This window comes from Gymnoscopelus braueri (assembly GCF_963280865.1).
Source record: "Gymnoscopelus braueri genome assembly, chromosome: 23".
Lineage (NCBI taxonomy): Eukaryota > Metazoa > Chordata > Actinopteri > Myctophiformes > Myctophidae > Gymnoscopelus > Gymnoscopelus braueri.
The window spans coordinates 14,224,387-14,251,819 of record NC_137625.1 but is presented as its reverse complement, the minus strand read 5'-3'; the positions used below and the strand labels follow the sequence as shown (position 1 = coordinate 14,251,819).

Sequence of the window (27,433 nt, the reverse complement as noted above, 5' to 3'; positions counted from 1 at the left end):
ATGGACGCTGCCCCTACCCGGAGAAGAAGCCCCGGAGGCGGGCAGCATCTGCTGCTGGTCACCGCTGTCCTCCTGCTGGTGGTCGATGAGCAGGTCGGAGCCAACTCCTGGTGGTGAGTGATCGATCTGTCTGTCTGTCTGTCTGTCTGTCTGTCTCAGTGGTGTAAAGTAACTAATAAGTAGCCTACATGTACTTAAGTAATTATCTATTTTCAAAAGATTTGTATACATTTGAAAACTTGGGAAATGGGACATTCTGCATAATGAGTACTTTCTACTTTCTGTACTTTAGGTACATTTTGATACCAATACTTTTACTCAAGTACATTTTGAATTCCAGACTTTTGCTTGTAACAGTCAACAGCCTATTTCTACATTGCAGCATTGATACTTTTACTTAGTAAAACGTTTGAGTAGGACTTCTTCCACCGCTGTCTGTCTGCCTGTGTCTCCCCCGTCGTCTATCCGATACAACGGCATATATGCTTTATAACCACTTGTAGGCCTACTCTCTCTGTACCGCTTTTTGACGATCTACAAGCTCACCACCACGCGTCGTGTTGTGACGCGTTGTGAGCTTGCAGATCGGCTATTTTTGGCTAATGTTGGGGTTCAAGTGGTTTATCTTCTGCAAGTGACAGCTGATCAGAATCGCTACGGTAGACCCCAGTGTCTTTTGTGTGTGGGGGGTTCGTGCCGTGCTGTGCCGGTCTAAAGTCATGTCGAAGCCAATGGAACAAATGTGAAGCGTGCTGTCACAATATTTATCCTGGGTGAGCCCCAAATGGTCCAGCTCTCTGTATGTGTGTGTGTGTGTGTGTGTGTGTGTGTGTGTGTGTGTGTGTGTGTGTGTGTGTGTGTGTGTGTTGTGCCCAAGAGGACCCCACGTTTTAAAACCGCAATTTACTGTTCTCAACTGTTCTCAACTCTGCACAGTCCAGTTGAGCTCCATTCAGTGTTCTTTAATGCAGGAATGTTAGAAATAATATGTTGTTAAGTGTGTGTGTGTGTGTGTGTGTGTGTGTGTGTGTGTGTGTGTGTGTGTGTGTGTGTGTGTGTGTGTGTGTGTGTGTGTGTGTGTGTGTGTGTGTGTGTGTGTGTGATATGGTGGTGATAGTGTGGTGGTTGGTTGTCAACTCAAATGAATGAACACCCATTTTTTCTAGGAAGTAAACCATCTTCTGTTTGATGGTTTATTAAGGAATTCCTTCATGAAGTTCTGGAATTTGAATGTGTTTCTTTAAATGTTTAGGAATGTGCTCGGGGTTTGAATTAAGTTTATGGGGAAATGCCTTGAATGGAGGTGACTGTCGGTACCGTCATTGTTGTGTCACAGTCACAGTGACTATGCACCTTGCGATGTGCTTCAATGTGACTTTTGAAAGTTACTTTGTACAAACCCCTGCCCACCTGTCAACCATGTTGAGCCCCCGTTACTCAGTTATTACAACCATTGCATGTTCTCAGCTTCTCACTGGAAGCATTTTGCTGTTGTATGGATCCAAATGGTTTCATATGCACCCCAGATGGTTCTGTGGGTGGGTCTGTGGTTTGTACATGTCTTCAGGCCTATAGTTACATTTACACCTGAGATCGGACCAGTACAACCACAGTCTTTCACTGTTGGTCAAAAGTACTCACATTTATTACTTGAGTAAAAGTGTCAATACTGCAATGTAGAAATACTCTGTTAGTAAGTAAAATTCTGGAATTCAAAATTTACTTTAGTAAAAGTACAAAAGTACTGGCATCAAAATATACTTAAAGTACCAAAAGTAAAGGTACTCATTATGCAGAATGTCCCATTTCAAGTTTTCAAATGTATAACAATCTTTTGAAAATAGCCGGCTATTTTCAAATGGCTGAAATGTAAATAGGGCTGAAGTGGTTAATGTATATTTTGTGATAATATTCACAATCTACAAAGTAACTAGTAACTAAAGTTTTCAAACAACTATAGTGGAGTAAAAGTACAATATTTGCCTTTGAGATGTAGTGGAGTACAAGTAAAAGTATTGAAAATTGGAAATACTCCAGTAAAGTAAAAAAAAATACCTCAACATTGTACTTAATTAAGTACAGTACTTGAGTAAATGTAATTAGTTACTTTACACCACTGATGAAGACTTAGATAAGATTGATTTATAGTTGGTTGCGCACCGGCAATAACACATAACACAAGCTCACAATGCGTCGCAATGCAACATTAACGTTAATATGTGTCTATCTGTTTGCCTTGCTCAAACAATACATTCATTATAATATCACCTGAGGGTAGAGTGCGTTTGAGGACTGGATCAAGCAAGACTTCCTGGATTTTGTTTTGTAATAATAATTGTATATTGTGACTTTCCATATCGCAAGGAAGCCTAACAGAATGAACTGGTCCAGTATAGCTCCAGTAATTGATGGTGGGTTACTTTTTTTGTGTTTCAGGTCTATGGCCTTGAGTCCCGTGCAGAGACCAGAGATGTACATTATAGGAGCCCAACCTCTCTGCAGCCAGCTGACTGGTCTGTCCCAGGTAAGGATGTGTTTGGATTCTCCTGTCATCTGTCTGTGGACAAGTCAAATTATGTGTATCATTGAATTCGTCATTAAATGTAGCGCTTCCTCATGCTAGTGGACTACTGTTTACAAGGTAGCCAGTTAACCAGTTTGACAATTTTGAGAAAATCTCTTTTCTCTCTGTCTCTTTGTGTGTGTGTGTCTCTCTCTCTCTCTCTGTCTCTCTCCTTGGATGTCCAACTTTCACATGATAAAATGTTTGCTCTGCAGGGTCAGAGGAAGTTGTGCCAGCTCTACCAGGATCACATGACATTCATCGGAGATGGGGCGAAGACGGGCATGAAAGAATGTCAACACCAGTTCAGACAGAGGAGATGGAACTGCAGCGGCATAGACAACAACTCTGTGTTTGGACGAGTAACACACATAGGTGAGCATGAACTTAGACTGCATAATGAACCACTTGAGATGAGTTGAGAATTGTTTTTGCGTGTGCCTAGTGCCTACAATGACATGGCCAAACGTCAGGGTTAAAGTGGTTAACAGGATGCATGAGAGCCCAAATTAAACAAAATCTAATCAAATCACTATATGAAATGGCAGAAGAATTCCACATTACAGAGAAAAGCTATTTGATCCATTTTCTGTTAAGTACAGTATGGTATTCTCCTGTGAAGTTGTTTCTAAAAACAAAAGAAAGTCTGTCAACTGCATTTAACTGAATAGCTTGTCAGCAAGTTCAAATTGCACACCTCGCTTCAATCAGTTTGCGCACAAATGATGAGATGGTGAATAGCAAAGCTCCTGTATCAGTTCAAAGGCAGAGAAGTTTTGAGTTTATACAATTTTTGAAAAAACGTGAATTTTTTTTTCTTCAAAAAACTGTTTTTTAAGAATCGCCTCAGGTCTTAATGGGTTAAGTACAGAACTTGAGTAAATGTACTTAGTTACTTTACACCACTGAGCTGGAGGTCTCCGCTGGCCTCTGCCTGCCTCCACTCCTCTTCCTCCCTGCACACAGTGCTCCATCGTCCTCCTCCACACAGCAGCAGACACAGGCCTGTCTGCGACGCTCAGCTCCATTGTTTCACTGTTGGGCCACACAAAGCTTGTAGATCGGCTATTTTCGGCACGCGACACTGTCGTGTGACAAAGTAGCCTATAAATCAAGCTTTTAGTCGACTGCTTGCAGCTGTCAACATTGCTGCTTGAAGGCTTCTTAGAGTCATAAACATTGCAGTGGCCCTTCTGCAAAGTTTCACTATACTCTTTTATTATTTTTGTATCCGTTTCTGTGCACCGCTGGGATGAGAACCGCTTCATCCTGTGCTTAGAAACTCAGCTATAACTATAACTGAAAATTGCAAAAACATGCTGTGGTATAACTTAGTTACGGGCCTGGCCCCAATGCAGGCTATTATAATGCCCCACCCCCACCCCCCAGTGAATGCTATTTACAAGTTTTTAAGCACACAGGATGCAGGAGGCAATCTGCTGCTGCTCAGGGCAAAATATCAAATATGCGCCCATGTGGACTTTAAACAAGACACAAACATGATAAAAACGCCTCAAATTGATGTCAGCTATTTAACTCATTAAAACCGGGAAATGTCCTTTTAGATTTTTTTTGCATTGGCTATTCAAAAATAGCAGACATACAAGGGTAATAGCAAGCATGAGACTTGATTGTAGTTTAATGCGAGTTGTTAACTTATTTGAACACAGGCATACTTGTGAGGTTACAATCACTGCCCAGCACACCACAGGTGGGCCCAGCCCATCCATAGGCACTATGGCTTACCATGTATCAGTGATAACCAATCGGAATCACACATTGTTTTGGTTTACACCACAGTGCTCTGATCATGTATAGCTAGCTACACACAGCAAACCTCTGTGACTTCCCTGGCAACATTTCCACTATTTTCATAAAGATGTAATGCGTTGTGAGCTTGTAGATCTCCTGTTTTTTGTTGTGCGACGAAGGGCATAACTGGTTAATACGTCCATGTGTCTCCCTGTTTCTGTATGTCTCTGTGTCTCTCTCTGTCCCTCTGTCTGTCTGTCTGCCCGTCCGTCCGCCTGTCCCTCTTTTTGACTCTGTTTGTTAATCACAGTTCCCGGGATTTTCGTCGAAAGTATAAATCAAACAACATTTATTAAAAACACCTTTGGCTTTGTAACAACCAACACACACCAACGTTGTTTGGTCATTTTACTGTAGCTATAGTTCATAGAATAGAATGTCTGTTTAAATGTGTTATCAGAGTGAAAGGCTATCTTAGGATATACTGATTGAGGTTTTAATACTAGACTATATTAGTACTATAGATAAAGTATTATTAATAATAGTAGGCCTAGTCTGTATTTACTTAGCTACCTGAGTAAACATAGCTAATGCTTTTCCATGAATGCTTGAATAAAAGGCCTGTTTATAACAATGTGAGTAGTAGACATTTTGTAAATAATCCAAATGTTAGACTTCAAACAACCCGATAGCACTTTAAGAGAGTCAATATTAGTATGATGATATGATCCCATTCAACCAGAATAATATGCTACCACAAAGTAAGAGAAGAATTGACAGAAGTGAGTTGACAGCCATCATTAAACACAGCTAGGGCTGATAACTGATCGTTAAACAAGTCATATTGTTTCACCATCTGAGGTAGAGTAGGCTTTATGCCAGAGAGTAAGCCTTGCTGAGCCATGTAGATCTTGTGGATCTGCTATTTTCAAACATTTTAGTACTTTTACTTTTGGTACTTTAAGTACATTTTGATACCAATACTTTTGTACTTTTACTCAAGTAAATTTTGAATTCCGGACTTTTACTTGTAACAGATTATTTCTACATTGCAGTAGTGATGCTTTTACTTTTGAGTACTTTCCCCACACCACTGGTGAAAATAATTTGTGCCAGGGACCAAAAATGTACAAGCTGTGAGCTTGTAGATCTGCTATTTTTGAATAGCCAACGTATAAATGGATAAAGTGGTTAAAATGATTGTGATGCTGTATGGCAGGAGCCTATATGTCCTGTTTCTGTAGCTTGAGGATGTACAAGTTACACCCCCTGGGCTGGACATGACGCTAGTAGCCTATATGTCGCAGGGACTATTTAACTGTAGGAGAATGTGTGTAGTGTTCCTTTAATAAGCTCATTCTCAACGGGGATACCGTGTGTGTGAGAGAGAGCGAGAGAGAGAGAGAGAGAGCGAGAGAGAGAGAGAGAGAGAGAGAGAGAGAGAGAGAGAGAGAGAGAGAGAGAGAGAGAAGAGAGAGAGAGAGAAGAGAGAGAGAGACGGAGAGAGAGACCGCCGACCAAGGAGAGAGAGCGAGAGACACCACCAACGATTTGACCCACTCGTCGATGAGGAGTTTGACCAGAATGACCACACCCCCCGCTGGGCATTAGCCTATAATGCACGCACGCACGCACGCCCTCGTCCACATGCAGAGAGAAGAGAGGGGGAGAGAGGAGTACTTGGAGACTATTTGCGATTTGCAGCCTATGTATTTATGTATGTAGATTTCTCTCTTTGTCATAAAAAACGAAGTAGACAATTTACAAACAATAAGACAGGCTACTAATAGGCCATATAGGCTATTAATCTCTCTCTCTCTCTCTCTCTCTCTCTCTCTCTCTCTTCTCTCTCTCCTCTCTCTCATCTCTCATCTCTCTCTCTCTCTCTCTCTCTCTCTCTCTTAGTGTTGCCATATTTTGTGAGAGAAATAAGCAACCAGGTCTGGGAAAACAAGCCCAAAAGAAGCAACTTCTTAGGCCACATGAGCACTTTTCTCAACATTCTAACAACACAAAATGCTCCCTGGGCACAAAACATTTTCATGAAAATATTTGAGAACCACTGGTTTAAATAATAATTAAAACATGTGGGAAAACCAGCCCAAATAAGCAAGTACACTCTAGAAACAAACAAGCCCCCCAAAAAACGCAACCCGCAATATTTACAAGCGACTTTACAGGAAAAAAATAAGCCCAAAGTCGCTTATAATAAGCCGATTTGGCAACACTCTCGCTCCGTTTTTAAATACCAGTGAGTCTTGCTCTCTCTGTCTTTTGAAATGCGTTGATGAGTTGTCAGGGTGTCGGTACATCCGGACCTTCACCGTTTGAAGTCTGCTGACCACAGAACCATAACCCCCCCCCCCCTCTCTCTCTCTCAGTACTTTATGGTGGGAGTTGAATGAGAGTTCACACGTTGTGTTGTTGGGTTGATCCTTTTCCTTTTAACGTCTCCAGACGCCATACATACATACCTGTCTGACTTGTTGATTCCATGTTGTTTGTAATGTTAGCAGGACCACTATGAAAGAGCATTGACATGGAAAACCACTTCCTTCTCCCTCCTTAAAGTAATCCCTTACTGTTGTTAGGTGTTAGGGTTAGGCTGTGATCTTGGCTCTGATCCCTTGTATAATGCTGTGTGGCTGATCTAGGATCTTGTAATGTAATCCCTTTACTGTTTGTTTGCCTGTGATGTGGGCTGATCTTAGGACCTGATCCTTGTAATCCTTGCTGTTTGTTGATTGTAATGTCACTGATCTTTGGGATCTGATCCTTGTAATCTATTTGTCAGTGATGGGAGAAGTACTCACATTTTTGTTTATACTTAAGTAAAAGTATCAATAGCACAATGTAGAAATACAAGTAAAAGTCTGGTATTAAAATGTTCACTTGAGTAAAAGTACAAAAGTATTGGCATAAAAATGTACTTAAATGTACCAAAAGTAAAAGTACTCATTACGCAGAATAGAGAAAACCCATTTCAAGTTTTCAAAATGAATGAAAATCTTTTGAATATTGCCAATCTACAAGCTCACAACGCGTCGCAAAGCGAGCGAGTGAGCTTGTAGATCTGCTATTTTCAAATAGTGGAATTATATTTAGGGCTGAAAGTGGTTAATGTATTCTGAGGTATCTCTGAGGTGTAGTGGAGTAGGAGTAAAAGTATTGAATATTGGAAATACTCCAGTAAAGTAAGAATAATACCTCCAAATTGTACCAAGTAAATCATGTACTTAATTACTTTACGCCACTGCTATTTGTTGATTGTAATGTCACTTATCTAGCATCTGATCTGTGTAGTCTTTACTGTTTGTTAATTGTGCTGTCACTGATCTGGGATCAGATCTCGTAAGGGCAATCTCACATCTTACTTACTTGACCAGACTTGAAGCTGAGATGAGGGCAGGGGGGAGGGGGGTTTGGTCTGTGTTGCCAGATTCTGTTAGAGAAACAAGCAACCAGGTCTAGGAAAACCAGCCCAAAAGAAGCGACAATGGGCCACATGAGCTCTTTAACATATACATCAGCTATTTGAAAATAGCAGATCTACAAGCTTACAACGCGTCGCGATGCGGCGCGTTGTGAGCTTGCAGATCGGTTATTTTCAAATAAAATCTTGCGGGGACATTATGATAACCAGATCTGGCAACCCTGGGTTCGGTCTGCAAGATTCCTTCACATTTGAAAATGTTGCATTTTGTAATACACTGGATATATACTGGAGCACTCACATTTCACTGAAAACAAGACACAAAATGGAGTTCAACACAATCAATCAAAGCTTACCATGGTTGCAACATTATAAGAGAAGACACGAGGCAGAGTAAAAAGACAATGCATTGGATTAGGATGAGAAGATAGTTGATCTTAGGTTCCAGTATATGTGGCAGCTAGTGGGTAGATGAATAATGGTTTGTTTCCCCCAATCCATTATCCCACTCTGTCACCAGTGGTGGAAAGTAACATTTAAGTACATATACTTTTACTTCTACTCCACTACATCTTGGATCCAAGTATTGTACTTTTACTCCACTACATTTATTTGAAAACTTTAGTTACTAGTTACTTTGTGCGACGCATTGTGAGCTTGTAGATCGGCTATTTTACAAATGGCCGAAATGTATATAGGGCTGAAGTGGATAATGTATGTTTTGTAATAATAATCAAAATCTACAAAGTAACAAGTAACTAAAGCTTTCAAATAATTGTAGTGAAGTAAAAGTACAATATTTGCCTCTGAGATGTAATGGAATAGAAGTAAGTAAGTATTGGAAATTGGAAATACCCAAGTAAAGTACAAATACCTCAAAATTGTACTTAAGTGCACTACTTAAGTAAATGTACTTAGTTACTTTCCACCACTGCTTGTCAAAAAAGTCAAATAATGGCCGATATAATATTGGCTCTAACTGTTACTGGTATAGACCATCTGGCTGATGTCCTTCGTTGTGTCTCCAGCTTCCAGAGAGGCAGCCTTCACGTATTCCGTCAGTGCGGCGGGCGTGGTCGACGCCATCAGCCGCGCGTGCCGCGAGGGAGAGCTGTCGACCTGCGGCTGCAGCCGTGCGAGCCGACCCCGCGACCTCCCGCGGGACTGGCTGTGGGGCGGCTGCGGCGACAACGTGGACTACGGGTACCGATTTGCCCGGGAGTTCGTGGACGCCCGAGAGAGAGAGAAGAACTTCGAGCGAGGGTCAAAGGATCACAGCAGAACTCTGATGAACCTACACAACAATGAGGCTGGAAGACTGGTAAGCACATGCAGTACACACATGAGCACCTATACACCGAGGGCCCAGCGTCCACCTTTGAAATTGAGTCTATATAGGAAGTAAAAGATCATATGAATGGCCTGTAGTTTCGCTGTTTTACCCCCGCTGGTGTCAGAAGAATTAAATCTCAATGCAAGTGGGTGGATTTTTGCCGAACTTTAGACTTGATTTTATTACCTTAATAAACATTGTCATAAATACTATATGCTTCCAGTCGCTAGTTTAAAGTCTTCTTTCAATCACCATGATATGCGTTTTGGTAAATTATGGTCCCATTTATTTAAAAATTGATGATAAAGTGGGGTATGCTGTAGGAGGGGCGTGGCTACCTTGTGATGCTTTCATTGACAAGCTACACAACCAATAGCATTCATTCCCCACCCCCGCTCGGGTCCCAACCAATAGCATTAATGTCCGAGTGCACCGGATATAGAAAGATGGCGGATTTGAAATTGTTGGAAAATAGGCTTCATTTACGGTCTGTAGAGTCTATGGGCGTAACTTTGTCCATACTTTTTTACTGTCTATGCTATATACACACACACACACACACACACACACACACACACACACACACACACACACACACACACACACACACACACACACACACACACACACACACACACACACACAGTATGCACAAGAGAACACTAAAACACACTTTTATGAATTTATACATTTGTTTTTGATATTTTATATGTTCAGTCTTACTGTCTCTCTTATTCTTATTTTTCTATACAACGTAACTGCATTTTGTGGGAAGTTTGCACAAAAGAACTTCACCCACTCTTTTATACCTGGTGTACACTAAAGCAATTAGCAGTTTACAGTGATCTTAGAACAGCTACGGGGCGTTGTTAGGAGCTGAGTGCCTAAAACCCCCTTAGCTGTTTTAACATCACTGTAAACCATGCCCTCACATGGTTTACAATACACAGCAACAGATACAGTATACTTCAATCATATATAGATTATACTGTATATAATATATATATTATATAAATAATCACCCTTCAGCGACATTTAAGCAGAATAATTGCAAGCAACACACAGACGCAGCAACGTAGAGATGCACAAAGATCATTTATTAGCTTCATTTTACAGAGTTACAGTTCCAATTTTGTCTGTCTACTCTACTTTTTAACAGGCATGAAACTGATGGAGAACCTGGTTTTGCTCCATTTTGGTGATTGTTTTATAATAAATAGCCAGATCTTTCTCGGCACACCAGGACTGAAAACAGTGAATGTAGCTTGTAGTCTGTTTAAGCACTTTCACCCTGTAGTATACACATTCCAGATGTCTTATGGAAGGAAATGTTCCCGTTCGTTTGTGTAATTAAATATTAATTAACTGTAGTTTTCATAGAAACTAATTTCCCACATACGTGTGTGTGTGTGTGTGTGTGTGTGTGTGTGTGTGTGTGTGTGTGTGTGTGTGTGTGTGTGTGTGTGTGTGTTATTTATTGGGCCATTTGGTAGAATGCCCTTGGAGTCTGGTTGGGTCAACAGGTCACTCCGCATTCCTCTGGTTCACACGCATGCACACACACCCTTACATACGTGCGCACGCACACACACACACACACACACACACACACACACACACACACACACACACACACACACACACACACACACACACACACACACACACACACACACACACACACACTTGTGTGTGTAAATAAGTCAAAGGTCAGGTTCTGGAGAGTCTGTTTCTAGTCCCAATACGGCTATATAGAGGAGTGTGTGTGTGTGTGTGTGTGTGTGTGTGTGTGTGTGTGTGTGTGTGTGTGTGTGTGTGTGTGTGTGTGTGTGTGTGTGTGTGTGTGTGTGTGTGTGTGTGTGTGTGTGTGTGTGTGTGTATTAAGCAGGCAACACTTGATGAACAGTAAACCGCTGCATGGTTGTTTAAATCATTTGCAACGTGCACTTCCTGGTGTATACTGGTGTGTACTGCCTGCTGTGTACTGCCTGGTGTGCATGCATGTGCCGGTCACAATTCATACTTCGTTAACTTTAACCCCTGTTTGTCGCTGACCTTTGAAAGCGCGCCCAATCATAGTGCATATATCTGTGTGTGTGTGTTTGTGTGTGTGTGCGTGCGCGCGCACTGTGCATAATGAGTTCATAACGTTAGATTGTTACAGCGGTCACATATATGACATAATGTTAAGTGATTAATCCATTCTTATATGTCAAATATGTGACTGTTTTATTTTATTTAGCGATATCTGCGGTGCAATGAAAAAACACAGCAATGAGCATGATAGGGGTGAGCGCCTATCATTTTATCAATTGGCAGGAAATCAATCACAATAAATCTTAAAGTGTGAGTGTGTGTGTGTGTGTGTGTGTGTGTGTGTGTGTGTGTGTGTGTGTGTGTGTGTGTGTGTGTGTGTGTGTGTGTGTGTGTAGTAGGAGAGAGAGACAAGGAACAGGAGTGAGAGTGAGCATGTAGCGTATCCGCTTTGAACTAAAATCAATGAGCCAAGTAGGATGGATAACACACACACACACACACACACACACACACACACACACACACACACACACACACACACACACACACACACACACACACACACACACCTCATGCTGGATATCTTCTCTCCATCCTTTTTAATGTTTGTTGTTCTTTGTCTTGTGAAAGAGAGAGAGAGAGAGAGAGAGAGAGAGAGTGGAGCACAGTCTGTCATTCATTTTGTTTTCGTTTTTTTCCATCTCTCTGCGTGAACAGGACGAGACAGGGGGCTTTTGTTGAGGTGACAGGGGTGTGTCCTCTGTGTGTGTGTGTGTGTGTGTGTGTGTGTGTGTGTGTGTGTGTGTGTGTGTGTGTGTGTGTGTGTGTGTGTGTGTGTGTGTGTGTGTGTGTGTGTGTGTGTGTGTGTGTGTGTGTGCGTGTGTGTGGGGGGGGTGGGTGGGGGTTTGAGAGTTGGTTGACTGTGACTGAGGTCCATCCCTCTCTCTCTCTCTCACACACACACACACACACACACACACACACACACACACACACACACACACACACACACACACACACACACACACACACACACACACACACACACACACACACACACACACACACACACACACACACACACACACACACAAGAGAGAGATCAGTAAACACTGTTTGTACGTTTGAAAAGTCAAGGGTCATGAATAGGGTTGTATTTTTTCATATCGACAATGATCCTACCATAAATGCTTCTAAACGATAGACTGTCTATCAAACAGTTTATCATTAAAGGACAAGAGAAACTTTAAAGACAGACAATGTGTGTGTCTGTAGGACAGACAGTGTGTTTGTCTCTGTAGGACAGACAGTGTGTTTGTTTCTGAAGGACAGACATGTTGTCTGTCTCTGTAGACAATTGCTTTCATTCAGTCACACTCTCTATCTCTCTCTCGCACGCACACACACACACACACACACACACACACACACACACACACACACACACACACACACACACACACACACACACACACACACACACACACACACACACACACACACACACACACACACACACACACACACACACACAGTCAGTCATCCGTGGAGGAGCAGGGTCGCTGTGTGTTGGACACAATAGAGTGTTAAGACAGGGTTAAAGGTTAGGGTGTGTGTGTGTGTGTGTGTGTGTGTGTGTGTGTGTGTGTGTGTGTGTGTGTGTGTGTGTGTGTGTGTGTGTGTGTGTGTGTGTGTGTGTGTGTGTGTGTGTGTGTGTGTGTGTGCGTGCGTGTGCGTGCGTGTGCGTGTGTGTGTGTGTGTGCGTGCGCGCGCAATGCATCAGATCTACTTCACCCTAGTCATGCCCTACCAAACACCTTGATGTAGTGCAGCACAACCCAAGCTAGCACAACACATACTTGCACTGCACATTGCACACTGTATCAGTACTCTAGTTCCCCCAGGTGGACAAAAATGGGACTGCACTATGTGCAGTGGTACTACTATGCTAGGCTCCCAGTGGTTCTCAAGCTGTTAAATTTCAAGGATAATCCCATAACTCTGAGAGTGTACAAATGGAACCAAACAGACCTGTGGTTCCATTTGTGCACTCTCAGAGTTACAGACCTGTAAAAGTCCATTTGGAGGCTTGTCAAGGAACCCCAAGGGTCGTTGGACCGCAGTGACTAGACATACAGTGTTATTGGACTAAATGTAGCATTGGCCAATCACAGTCAGGGACACTGCCCACACTAGTTGATTCCAGTGGTGGAAAAAGTACTCACATCTTTTACTTAAGTAAAAGTATCAATACTGCAAAGTAGAAGTAATCTGTCACAAGTAAATGTACGGAATTTAAGAGTACCAAAAGTAAAAGTACTCATTGTGCAGAATGTCCCATTTCAAGTTCTCAAATGTATACAAATCTTTTGAAAATAGACGATCTACAAGCTCACAATGCGATGCGACGCATTGAGCTTGTACATCTGCTATTTTCAAAAGGCCGAAATGTATATAGGGCATAAGTGGTTAATGTATGTTTTGTAATAATAATCAAAATCTTCAAAGTAACTAGTAACTAAAGTAACAGATAGCATTACTCTCAGGCAGAAACCTCATTTAGTAATAAAAGCTCCAATAATAATATTGATAATACATATTTATAAAAGCCACAGACAGACATTTCTTGCCAAAAAATAAAAAAAAATATTAAAAAAGCAGCTCTACACACAACACATGGCATCACAGCATGTTGTGAGCTTGTGGATCTGATATTTTGGCACTTTTGCATTACACTCTTGTATGATTAAGTTAGGGCATTCATTTACGGGGGGGGGGCATTTTAATATGGAGATACAAGGTTTTTGCCCGACAGCGGCATTATCTAGCAATCTTGCAGTAGAGGATTTAACAGCTTGTGAAGGAACATAAAACAACAGGGAGTCTATGATGTAGGCTGGCCCTAAGCAGTTGAGAGCTTAATAAACAAGTAGAAGGACTTTAAAATCCACTCTGGAAGACACAGGGAGGCAGTGTAGTCTAGCTACAGACTGCAGTGTTCTTTCTTTTATGTTTGTGTTGCAGTCTGGCTGCAGAGTCCTGAATCAACTGCAAACTTTTCATTGGACCTTTTAGTTGGACCTGTAAAACGTTCAGTAGGTTGCATGAATACATTTCCCAGCATCTCCCGAGTTAGGAATGGTTATACTTTGGCAGTGGTGGAAAGTAACTAAGTACATTTACTTAAGTACTGTACTTTAGTACAATTTTGAGGTATTTTTTCTTTACTTAAGTATCTCCAATTACACTCAGAGGCAAATATGTAGCCTACTTTTACTCCACTACAATTATTTGAAAACTTTAGTTACTAGTTACTTTGTAGATTTGTATTATTATTACAAAACATACATTAACCACTTCAGCCCTACATTTCAGCCATTTGAAAATAGTCGATCTGCAAGCTCACAATGCGTCGCGATGCGACGCTTTGTGAGCTTGTAGATCTGCTATTTTCAAAAGATTTTTCTACATTTGAAAACTTGAAATTGGACATTCTGCACAATGAGTACTGTTAATTTTGGTACTTAAAGTACATTTGGATGCCAATACTTTTGTACTTTACTCAAGTACATTTTGAATTCCTGACTTTTACTTGCAACAGAGTATTTCCATATTGCAGTATTGATACTTTTGCTTAAGTAATCAATACTTTTTCCACTGTACTTTGGCAGGAAATAGTTTTCTGCAATAGACTGTATTTAGTTTGGCTTTGTTTGATAGGTGTGTAGGGAGATAGGTAAGAGTGGGGCGCTATACTGTTATTTTGTGTGTCCGTGTGTTGTTACATGTCATCACCACTAGATGGTAGCAGTGTAGAATAAACAGCAGATTCATAACTAATGCTACTAGCCAAGGCCGCATTTAGGTAAGAACAGAAGGCCTTGAAAATGTAGATTTGGGTTTTTAATTTGTACATACATCTGAGGGTTTATTTATTATTCACGCTGGAGTAAACATCACTGTTTTCTGCGCTGCGAATTTCTTAGAATTTTGCATTTTTTTAACACAAATCTTCTCTCCTGGGGGTCCCTGGCACAAGACATTTTCAGATGGTGGTCCACGGCCAAATGTATATCAATTTGGGGGTCCTTGGCATGAAAAAGGTTGAAAACCACTGCTCTAACGCTCTGTCTCTCTTGTCTGTCTGTCTAGGCGGCTTACAACTCAGCCAGTGTCTCCTGTAAGTGTCATGGCGTCAGCGGTTCCTGCAGTCTGAAGACATGTTGGCTTCAGTTGGCGGACTTCAGACAAGTTGGGGATCTCCTGAAGCAGAAATACGACAGCGCAGCGACCATGCGCATCGGCAGAAAGGTACAGAAAACGTCACATTTATACTTCAAATACTTTTACTAAACATTGAATGTAAATCAGATAGTGGAACGTGTTCAGCCAGAGGCTGGGGAATCTGGGGAATTCTGGGAATTTAGGAAAGGCACACATGACTTAAACTAAACAATAAATAACACTTACAAATTATTATTTTTAACAATTATGGTTTTGTTGTAAAATGATTATAATAAGTTAATAATGACGAGTATGCAGACAAAACATCGTCTCGTCTCGTCTCACCCCCGCCTCTCACACACACACACGTACGCAAGCACACACGCACACACACCACTTAGCACCAGTGGTGTAAAGTAACTAAGTACATTTCAAGTACTGTTGTACTTAAGTACAATTTTGACGTATTTTTACTTTACTTGAGTATTTCCAGTTTTCAGTACTTACTGTATACTTCTACAAATATAGTACTTTTACCCCACGACAATATTTGACAACTTTAGTCACTAGTTAGTCTTCAGATATAAATTATGATATCATGAATCATACATTAACCACTTTAGCCCTATTCTATACATAGGCTATTTGAAAATAGCCGAGCTGTTGTGAGCTTGTAGATCTGCTATTTTCAAACATTTTAGGACTTTTACTTTTGGTACTTAAAGTATATTTTGATGCCAATACTTTTGTACATTTACTCAAGTAACATTTTGAACACAGGCCTTTTACTCGTAACAGAGTATACTTCTACATTGCAGTATTGATACTTTTACTCAAGCAAAACATACACCGCCTAACACCCCATCTCCCACCTTCCTCTCTCCTCTCTCTCTAAACAGGGCAAACTGGAGCCCCTGAACAGACGGTTCAGCGCCCCGAGTCCCGACGACCTGGTCTACCTGGACCCCAGTCCGGACTACTGCCACGCCAACGCCACCACGGGCTCCGTGGGCACGCAGGGCCGCCTCTGCAACAAGACGTCGGAGGGCGTGGAGGGCTGCGAGCTGATGTGCTGCGGCCGCGGCTACGACCACTTCAAGACCTACAAGCACGAGCGCTGCCACTGCAAGTTCCACTGGTGCTGCTACGTCAAGTGCAAACGCTGCTCCACCCTCGTAGACCAGTATGTCTGTAAATGATCGCCCCAGGGAAAGTCTTCTTGTGTTTTCGTCAAACTCTGAGAGTGTGATAAAAGGAACCAAATGGACCCTCGCGGGTCCATTTGGTTCCTTTTTCACACTCTCAGAGTTTGACGAATTTTACCGTGCAGAGAGGGGGGTGGTGGTTCAGATATGGAAGGAGACATGGATTGAGAGAGAGAAAGAGGTGGATGCGGGATGAAAGGATGGATAGATGGAGCGGTGTGCAAACATCTCACGGACGGACAAACTGGGGTGGAGAGCGAGATGGAGAGAAGGAGGAGGAGAGGACGGCCGACTGGGAAGAAAGAAAGAAAGAAATGAAGGAGGCAAAGAATAACCAGGAATGGACAGAGCGACGGATGGACAGAAAAGGAGAGGATATGTGTTTTCTACATCAACTGGACTCGGGTCTTTTTAAAGTGGAGACTTTTCTGTTCCCTGGTTCCTTTACCACAAGTGACTCATTTTGTCGTGAATGATGACAAAAAAAAAGAAGAGAACGAACAAACTGCGTTTTTATTTATCCATTTACACCCCCGCTCTCTAAACAACACTTTTCTGCTGTCGGCCACTGGGAGCTGCCATGTTATTGAATGCTGTCAGCTGGGACTCTGATTGGCTGTCTGTGTGTGGTGGACCAACAAAGCAAACCCACACACACACACACACACGATGCACAGCGAGACGTCAGCGTGTTTGCGTGTCACTGAACATTTGAACTTTAGCCCTGGAAGTGAAACCCTGGCGAGCACTGACATCACGTGTGTGTGCGCGTGTGTGTGTGTGTGTGTGTGTGTGTGTGTGTGTGTGTGTGTGTGTGTGTGTGTGTGTGTGTGTGTGTGTGTGTGTGTGTGTGTGTGTGTGTGTGTGTGTGTGTGTGTGTGTGTGTGTGTGTGTTCCATCACATGCCATGTTCCATTCTCTCTGGAATGCTGTGCGTGCGTGCATACGCACCGACACACACACATGCACACTGAGGAACTGAACGGAGCTGTTGTTTGCTTGGTCTCTTTCGTTCTCTCCACTGTGTGTGTGTGTGTGTGTGTGTGCGTGTGCGTGTGCGTGTGCGTGTGCGTGTGCGTGTGTGTGTGTGTGTGTGTGTGTGTGTGTGTGTGTGTGTGTGTGTGTGTGTGTGAATGAGTCCATCCGAATTATTGTTGGTACCACCATCACGTATAGTTCAATCAATTAATGACATTTAATGTGCATACTTTTTGATTAATATAAAACCAAATCTCTATAATGAATTTCAGATCACCACTTGAACCACAGCATCCCTTTTCTTTGGGGGAACGTTTGCCAAAATAGCCAATCTACAAGCTATCCATTTTTTGCAATTTTATCTATTTTTGGCTAAGAGATTCTATGTAGAATGAAAAAACAGCAAACCAAGTACAGTTGCAACTCAGGTCCGTTTTTACTAAGAATAGAGGGTTTTAAAAAATGTGTGTCTTAATGGTTTAAGTGTAAAAGGCACAGACAGCAGTTCTTCACCCTGTAAAGTCTCTGCAGGACAGGCTGTTTCCTCTGGTTCAACGCAAAATGGAACAGAATGTGGCATACATAACAAACGTGTGAAAACAAAAAAAAGAAAACAAAACAAAACAGAGGACTGCAAGTTATTATGGATTACTTAAAAGTGTTTAATAAATAAATAAATAATAGATCCAAAAAAGAAAATATATTTTCTTATTGATTGTGTTGGTTTGTGTTTTGTATTTTGTACTGAGTATAATTGTGTATCTGTTGATAAAAAAAAAACCAAAAAACTTTCATCATCTTGTCCAACTTGTTTCTTTGGAATGTCCAATCAGAGCCCACTTCCTCACACAAGTCGTCCAATCACAGACAAGGCTTTGACAGCTAGTAGCTGTTTCTGGACTGTGACTCCCAAGTGTACAGACATGGTGATGTCATTTTGCCCGTCTTCCCCTCTCACCTTTCTTATTGTCTGTCTTTCCTACACGGTCTCCCTCTCAGCTTTCTTACTGTCTGTCTTTCCTACACGGTCTCCCTCTCAGCTTTCTCACTGTCTGTCTTTCTTTCCTACACGGTCTCCCTCTCGACTTTCTTATTGTTTGTCTCTCCTACACTCTCCCTGTCAGCTTTCTTACTGTCTGTCTCTCCTACACTGTCTCTCTCTCTCAGCTGGTCCACTGTCTGTCTCTCCTATACTGTCTCCCTCTCCGCTGTCCTACCGTCTGTCTCTCCTACACGGTCTGCCTCTCAGCTGTCCTACCGTCTGTCTCTCCTACACGGTCTCCCTCTCAGCTTTCCTACCATGATAGAGGTATATTCATTTATAGAGCACATTTTACACACACAGGAAAACATTTTTCAAGGAATAAATTAAATATTCTCATGCAGAAATTATACAAGCATGATAAGAGATCACAATTAGAAGAGGAGAGAAGGGGGACGCAATTAGACTCTGATTTATACTTTGTCATACTACTGTGCAGTGGTGTAAAGTAACTAAGTACATTTACTCAAGTACTGAAGTACAATTTTGAGGTAGCCTACTTTTACTTTACTGGAGTATTTCCAATTGTCTATACTTTTACTTCTACTCCACTACATCTCAGAGGCAAATATTGTACTTTTACTCCACTACAATTATTTGAAAACTTTAGTTACTAGCCTAGTTACTTTGCAGATATAAATTATTACATTATAAAACATGCATTAACCACTTTAGCCCTATTTTATAGATCTACAAGCTCACAACGCGTCGCATCGCAACGCGTTGTGAGCTTGTAGATCTGCTATTTTCAAACATTTTAGTACTTTTACTTTTGGTACTTTAAGTACATTTTCATACCAATACTTTTGTACTTTTACTCAAGTACATTTTTTATTCCAGACTTTACTTGTAACAGAGTATTTCTACATTGCAGTATTGATACTTTTACTTAAGTAAAACATTTGAGTACTTTTTTCCACCACTGCTACTGTGCATAATTATGTGTTATTATGTAAGGAGTTAGGCTAGTAGAAGAGGGTGAGAGGTTTATAAATATTGAATCAGCGTCTGCTGACTGACTGACCTATCTGTTCTCTCACAGACATGTCTGGCTGTGTGATCACGTGTGATTCTGATGGAACATGTGTACATGCACACGTACAGCATGTGAATATTTGTATATCAATGTGTGTATTTGTGTGTGCGCATGTGCCGTTGAATACAGTATCTGAGCAGTTAAAGTGCTGCTGGCTCGTACACTTGTGAGTATTATGCACATAAAAGAGTACAGAAGCATGCAAAATTCCTGTAGGCCTACTGTGAGCCCTTAATGCACATAACAAGCCACAAAGTGCACAAATTGAACTGACAGACAACAGAGCATTGGTGGGGAAAGTACTCAAATATTTTACTTAAGTAAAAGTACCAATACTGCAATGTAGAAATACTCCGTTGCAAGTAAATGTTCGGAATTAAGAATTTACTTGAGTAAAAGTACAAAAGTATTGGTATCAAAATGTACTTTAAGTATAAAGCAAAAGTAAATGCATTCATTATGCAGAATGTTTCACAAGTTTTCAAATAAATAGAATTAATACAAATCTTTTGAAAATAGCAGATCTACAAGCTCACAATGTGCTGATGCCGAGCTTGTAGATCAGCTATTTTCAAATGTATATAGGGCTGAAGTGGTTTGATGTATGTTTTTGTTTTGTAGTAATAATCCAAATTTACAACGTAATAACTAGTAAACTTTACTAGTAAAGTTTTCAAATAATTGTAGTGGAGTAAAAGTACAATATTAGCCTCTGAAATGTAGTGGAGTAGAAGTAAAAGTATTGAAAATTGGAAATACTCAAGTAAAGTAAAAAATATGTCAAAATTGTACTTAAGTACAGTACTTGAGTACATGTACTTATAGTTACTTTACACCACTGCAACAGAGTGAACAGATAGTGTATTCAGGTGATTGCTACGATGAAAAGTCCCTTCCAGCCCACATCTAAATTCCAGTCCATATTATCTTCTTCCCAACAATAAACCACAGTAGCATGACGTCAGTTTCACAGTTAAATTCATCATTCACAGTTTAATTTCTAACGTAAAACAATCAGTCAAGCTTTGTGAAACCCATACTTAAAAAAAAAAGAAAACCCACTGGATTTATCGCAGTGTAGTTTGGTCACAGCCACTAAATCCATTCTGTACTTTAGTACCGACTGTCAGAACTGTTAACAGCTGTTCTGTGTGTGCACTCCTCCATGCCAAGGAACAGCATAATTCCCAAACTCCTAAGAATTAATTTGCAATGGGCAGTGGTGGAAAAAGTAGGCTACTAAAATGCTTTATTTAAGTAAAAGTACCAATATTGCAATATGGAAATACTCTGTTACAGGTAAAAGTCCAGAATTCAATATTTACTTGAGTAAAAGTACAAAAGTATTGGCATCAGATTGTACTTTACTGTAAGTACCAAAAGTGAAGGTACTATAAATGTTTGAAAATAGCAGATCTACAAGCTCACAACGCACATTGGCTATTTTCAAATAGCCTATGTATAAAATAGGGCTAAAGTGGTTAATGTATGTTTTATAATGTAATGTAATAATTTATATCTGCAAAGTAACTAGTAAATAAAGTTATCAAATAACCGTAGTAGAGTAAAAGTACAACATTTGCCTCTGAGATGTAGTGGAGTAGAGGTAAAAGTATAGAGAATTGGAAATACTCCAGTAAAGTAAAAGTACCTAAAAATGTTACTTAAGTATAGTACTTGAGTACATGTACTTAGTTACTTTACACCACTGATAATTTTTTTTATTTATACATGGGGCAGGGTTGTCTGTGACCTGATGTATGTGTGTGTGTGTGTGTGTGTGTGTGTGTGTGTGTGTGTGTGTGTGTGTGTGTGTGTGTGTGTGTGTGTGTGTGTGTGTGTGTGTGTGAGTGTGTGTGTGTGTGTGTGTGTGTGTGTGTGTGTGTGTGTGTGTGTGTGTGTGTGTGTGTGTGTGTGTGTGTGTGTGTGTGTGTGTGTGTGTGTGTGTGTGTGTGTGTGTGTGAGAGAGAGAGAGAGAGACGCCCTGAGTTGATCAGGCAGTGGCGGGACACAATACACAAATCTATCTATTATACCCTGTTATTTATTGCATTGTAATTTAATATGCTGTGCGTGAGGCACTCCGGAATAGTGCACACACACAGTTTAGAGGGAACATTGGTTTGGAAACAATTGGACAACTGGTGTGCAGTGGGAACATGGATGCACTCACACAAAAGCCACACCTTTTCAATTATAGTAGTGAGATTTCGGCTGGAAAGCTCATCGGCACACATTTCTCCCTTAAACGACACAGAGAATGAACTGCAACGGTACCTGTGCAAATCGGCATTGTTAGGCATCTATGGCAACAGTTTATGTTGTGTGTGACATCAGACCATAGCTCTGGTCAGCCTATATAAGAAGTGACGAAGTCCTCACACATGTCCACTTTGTCACTGTCCCCGATAGAGAAGGAATGAGATAGAGTGAGTCATCGATAAAGATAGACAGACCGAGGAAGAGAGGTAAGATAGACGGAGATACAGAGAAAGAGAGAGAGAGAAGAGAATATACTTTAAAGGGAGAATCGTCGAGCCCCGACAGACATACCCCACTGTCCATGTATAACAGAAGCTTTGATGATGAACTGCTGCTCCTGCAAGGAATGAGGTCCCAGCCTTCCCAGGCTGTGATCTTCTCCTGTCCGGAGTGTTCATACGCCTTCACATTGCAGGTCTTCCTCTATAAACACATCAAGAGATGTCACAACGAACTCTACTGCCAAATGCTGAAGACTGGAAAGATCTCGTCAGCATCCTTTCAGCAAATTATAAGCAATGTGACAAACCAGAAAGAAGGAGACACAGACCAAGCAGGATCTTACAGTCATCAACAGACTAAGACTTTGACTACCTTCTCCTGTTCTAAGTGTACAATTGCATTCACGTCTCAGGTCTTCCTCTATAAACACATCAAAAGGTGCCACAACGACCTCTACTGCCAAATGCTGAGCAATGGACTTATCTCCACAGCAGCCTTTCAGCAAATCACTTGCTCTATAACCAACAGCCAGAAGCAAGGAGGAGACACAGACCAGCCAAGAAGTCTCAGTCTTCAACAGACTAAGACTTTAACTGAACCAGGTGAAGCAGTAACGACACATCAGAGGACTAACACAAGAACGAAACCTCAAGTCTGTAAACAGTGTGACAAGAGTTTCAGTCAGTTAAATCACCTTAAGGCACACCAGCGTAGCCACGCTGGTGTGAGAGGAAAACCTTTCCCCTCTAAACAGTGTGACAAGAGTTTCAATGGGTTAGATGATCCGAAACCACACAAGAGTCGTAACACTGGAGAAAAACCTTTCAACTCTAAAAAGTGTGACAAGAGTTTCAAAGTATTAGGTAATCTGGAGAAACACCAGCATCGCCACACTGGAGAAATACCTTTCCAATCTAAACAGTGTGACAAGAGTTTCAGCCAGTTACCTAACCTGAACACACACCACAGTCTCTACAGTGCAGAAATCGCTTCCACTGTAAACAGGGTGACAGGTGATGAACGTCAACTCCTGGATGCAACGACTCAAGTGTTCTCTTGTCCCGAGTGTGAATACGCCTTCAAGTCTCAGATCTTTCTCCACAAACACTTAAAGAAGAGCCACAACAACCGCTACTGCCAAATGCTGAAGGACGGACAGATCTCAGCAGACTGTCAGCTAATCACCACCAGCTCTGTGACCATCCAGAAACAAGCAGAACCAAGATCTTACAGTCATCAACAGTTTGCCAATACTCAGCCAAGAGAAGTAAGAACACATCATCAGACTTACACCGAAGAGAAACCCCACATCTGTATCAACACAGACCAACCAAGATCTTACAGCCATCAACAGTACACCAAGACTATACCTCAGCCAAGAGAAGTAAACACATATCATCTGACTTCCACAGGAGAGAACCAAAGTTTCATTAACGTGGACCAACCAAGGTCTTCCAGTCACCAACCAGGATCTTACAGTCGCCAACAGACCAACAAGGCTTTAACTCAGCAAAGCAGAGTAAAGACACATGAGACTTATAAAGGAGAGAACCAAAACACAAACCAACCAAAATCCTGCAGTCACCAACCAACATCTTACAGTCAGCAACCGACCAAGACCGTACCTCAGCCAAGAGAAGTAAAGACACTTCAGCATCAACAGTTCACCAATACTTTGATTCAGCCAAGAGAAGTGAAGAAACATCAGCTGACTTACACAGGAGAGAAACAAGGTGTCATTAACACAGACCAGCCAAGATCTTACGGCCAGCAACAGACCAAGACTTCAACTCAGCCAAGAGAAGTGAGCACACTTCAGCAAACGTCCACAGAAAAGAAACCCCACATCTGTAAACTGTGTTGTGACCGTTTCAACAACACAGGCCAACCAAGAGTTTACAGTCATCAACAATTCACCAAGACTTTGACTCGGCCAGTAAAGCACATCTGTAAACAGTGTAACAAGAGTTTCAAGTCGCCATGTAACCTGAAGGCACACCAGCGTCTCCACACTTTAACCAAGATTCTTGCTAACCAAGAACGGTAATGAGGACCAGGGTTAGATATACTGTGCAGCAGATGAGTTGATGACTTGAAGGTGTGTGTGGACTAAGGGAGGCTCACTGTGCTGCTTGGGCACCGGTTCTCAGTTTACTTCATAATAGCCCTCATGTATCAAACTTGTGGCGACCAAAAATTGACATATTTCAACCCAATTCCATGTATTTATCAATCCGTCACTTTGACGTGAGCATAGTCGACGATCACATCTCACGATGAATGTGATAGACATCTGAATATATGCAGCAGTCACTTATTAATTTAAAAATATTAACCATATAACCGAACCTAACCTAATAGGTATATCAAAATTGTTTGACAGGTGAAACAATTACAAGCACTTAAAATCAAACAAACAAACGGAAATGTTTAGCATGTTATAGGTTAGATGCTTAATCAGTCACCTTTGTAAGAGCTTTGGCAGTTATTCAGACCTCAACAATGGCAGAGCTGGCTCTATTAACATGTGTAAGCGCGTTAAGAGGTGAGAGGATTTTCGGGACCGCTAGAAACAGCCAAACACAAATGTTTGGTCAAATATTTTTATTTTTGTGAAGTTTCAGGTTTTCACTTTCTTTTTTTGTGTGTGTGTCACTAATGAGTGTTGACCCCATCGATAGTGATTTCCAGACCCAGGGGGTCTGGCCTACATGAGGCTTTGTCGGTCTGTCCCTCTTTTCCTACCCAGCCAATCAGATGTCGGCGTGACGTCACCTCGACGTCACCTCGAGTATTTAACCACTAGGGGTCTGGCACATCCAGGTCTCCTGGTCTAGTTTTTTTTTTCCCAGGCAAAAATCTCCTTCTGATGTCCTATAATGACACTTTTTAGTTGTTTCGATTGGACTTACAGCGTTAAAATATCGACACGTTTTTTTCTCTTGGCTGTATTCTTGCTTCGTCAGGTCATCAATTAGAGGGGCGAGGCCTTTGAAATGAGAATATTTAACGTTATAAATGGGGGCAATGAGAGCAATTGTGCCAGCAATCCAGAAATCCAGCAGAGCCATGCCTACGCCCACACACAGACGCAGACAGACCAGGACAGACAGTCAGGTGAGAGATAGATACAAGGACAATGGGACATGGACATAGCCATGAAAGCACCAGCGTATCGACACTTGAGAAAAACCTTTCTACTGCAAACCGCAATAGGTCCCTCTCTTGACCAAAAACAACCTGTCACAAGAAATGGCAAAACCTACATGACAAATTTGCCACCGCGCATCAGAGGGAGATCCAGGCAGTAAAACCACAGTACAGTGGCTCAAGCAACTGAGCGAGCCGTGGTGTTGCTAGCATCTGTCTATAGCAACACGACGGCTCGCTCAGTTGCTTGAGCTATTGTAGGCTACAGCGTTCAGAGCTCAGAACTGGAAGTAAAAAAGGATTTTGTCCTTAAAAACTTTGTTCAGCGTCGGCAGGATTTGCCAACGCCTATGCCATCTACCCTAAATTTGAATCATATATTGAGGGGCCTCTACAGCACAGAGTAAAAAATAGTTTTGCACCCATAGGGGGCACCACATTCATATGCTACAATTGCCACTGTTTGTTGCAGAAACAGGATTTTTTCCCCCCACAATGGTCTCTCACATGACATGACATGACAGTCATACAGGGTTTTGATACTCTCCATTCCATTTTCCTGTAATTGCCTTCCCAAAGTTGTGGGCGGGGCTATTTCTTACAAAAAAGAAACCTGTCATATGTCACTCAGCCCCACATTGAAATCAAATGTTGAGGGGCCTTTATATCTTGCACCTCCAAAAGCATTTTCACTTCTTCCCGTAGGGGGCACCACAAACGTAAACAGTTGTATCACCTGTCATACAAACTCTATTTCCCCCCACAGCATCCTTGTGTGTTGATGGCTGCACTCTACGACTGACACAGCCCTGGGCAGGCAACCCAGCGTGGTGGAGATCCCCGCTCTTATTTTTTTTCATGTATTATTATTTTTGGGGGAATTGCATAGGCTAATTGTTACATATGTTGAAGGAAATTGTGCACGGACGGACATGGTCTCACACGCATTTTAATGTCCTCCACCCCCCTGTTCCCACGCACCTATTGTTGAAACAGGAAGTACGGGACTTTATGTTGTACCCAAAGGTGTTTATGTCTATTAATGACAGATAGACAGACATTATGAAAGTTGATTGTAATTACATTGATCACATACCCAGCCTTTACTTGGTAGTTGGGTTACTCCCAGTACCGAAGGTGATCATCTGTATCAGTCCAAGGGCTGCTAAAGCCTGATTCATACATCGTCACACGCCGGTGTTGCGCGTTGAAAATAGCCGACCTACACGTTGTGAGCTTGTAGGTCCGCTACTTTCCACGCACGACACCGTTGTGCTGAGTGCTGACACAAACTGACCAATCTGCACAAGCTAATGTGACACTGCGCTGAACGTCAAATGGAAGTCGGCCGGGAAACACAGTTGCTGTAGAAGGTTTCCCGACCTCCATTGTTCCCGAGTAGGCCGGTGATGGTCTATAGGCTATCTATCAACTGTAGCAATCTGAATGTCTGAGCCTAAATATGCCCAGGTACGGAGATGACTGATGTCATAGTACTGATGTCACAGATGACTGATGTCATAAACTGGCCTGCATGTACTCTGATAACAGGATCTGAACTAGTAAACAGATGGCACACGGCCCTAGGCTGCATAACCTCGGGAACACAGAAATTCCTCTGTGATATCTTCACAAATAGTAGATCTGCAAGCTCACGTTTGCACTTTCACTTCTGCCCATAGGGGCACCACATTAACAAGTTGCTGCACTGTCTGTCGCGCAAACCCAGCTTGGCAGAGATCTGCGCTCAGAGGAGTTTGGTTCTGGTTTGTTTTTATTTTCAATGTATAGTGTTGTTTTGTCTTTCTCCGCAGGACTGTATGTTATTCACAGTAAGATGAAATGGTCAAAATAAAGTCAATCAATCAATCAGGTAACATTTTAATATATCCACAGCTCACCTCTATATTCTGATAGTGAGCACAATTGAGTAGGCTACCCATGGTGATATAGTAGAAAAAGGTCCTTTTTACCACTTCAGTCTATTTAAAAATCACACCCAGTGTGAAGTGAGCGGTGCTATTTATGAGTTATTAATTTCATCATGCATCTCGGTAGCCAATCACAGCACGTCCTGCGAAGTGACGTGCTTACATTTTTTACATTATTATTAATTTCATCATGCATCTCGGTAGCCAATCACAGCACGTCCTGCGAAGTGACGTGCTTACATTTTTTACATTATTATTAATTTCA

The 27,433-nt window shown here is 41.7% G+C and overlaps 1 protein-coding gene across 1 annotated transcript; it reads left to right on the top strand.

The window, feature by feature from the left end:
- On the top strand, window positions 1-16,541 carry wnt5b (wingless-type MMTV integration site family, member 5b; the record flags this gene model as incomplete). Its single annotated transcript, XM_080421100.1, has 6 exons — window positions 1-113; window positions 2,437-2,524; window positions 2,779-2,938; window positions 8,777-9,069; window positions 15,271-15,429; window positions 16,242-16,541. The coding sequence occupies 6 exons, from the start codon at window positions 1-3 to the stop codon at window positions 16,539-16,541; spliced, it is 1,113 nt and encodes a 370-aa protein (XP_080277226.1).
- Window positions 16,542-27,433: the final 10,892 nt, after the last annotated feature.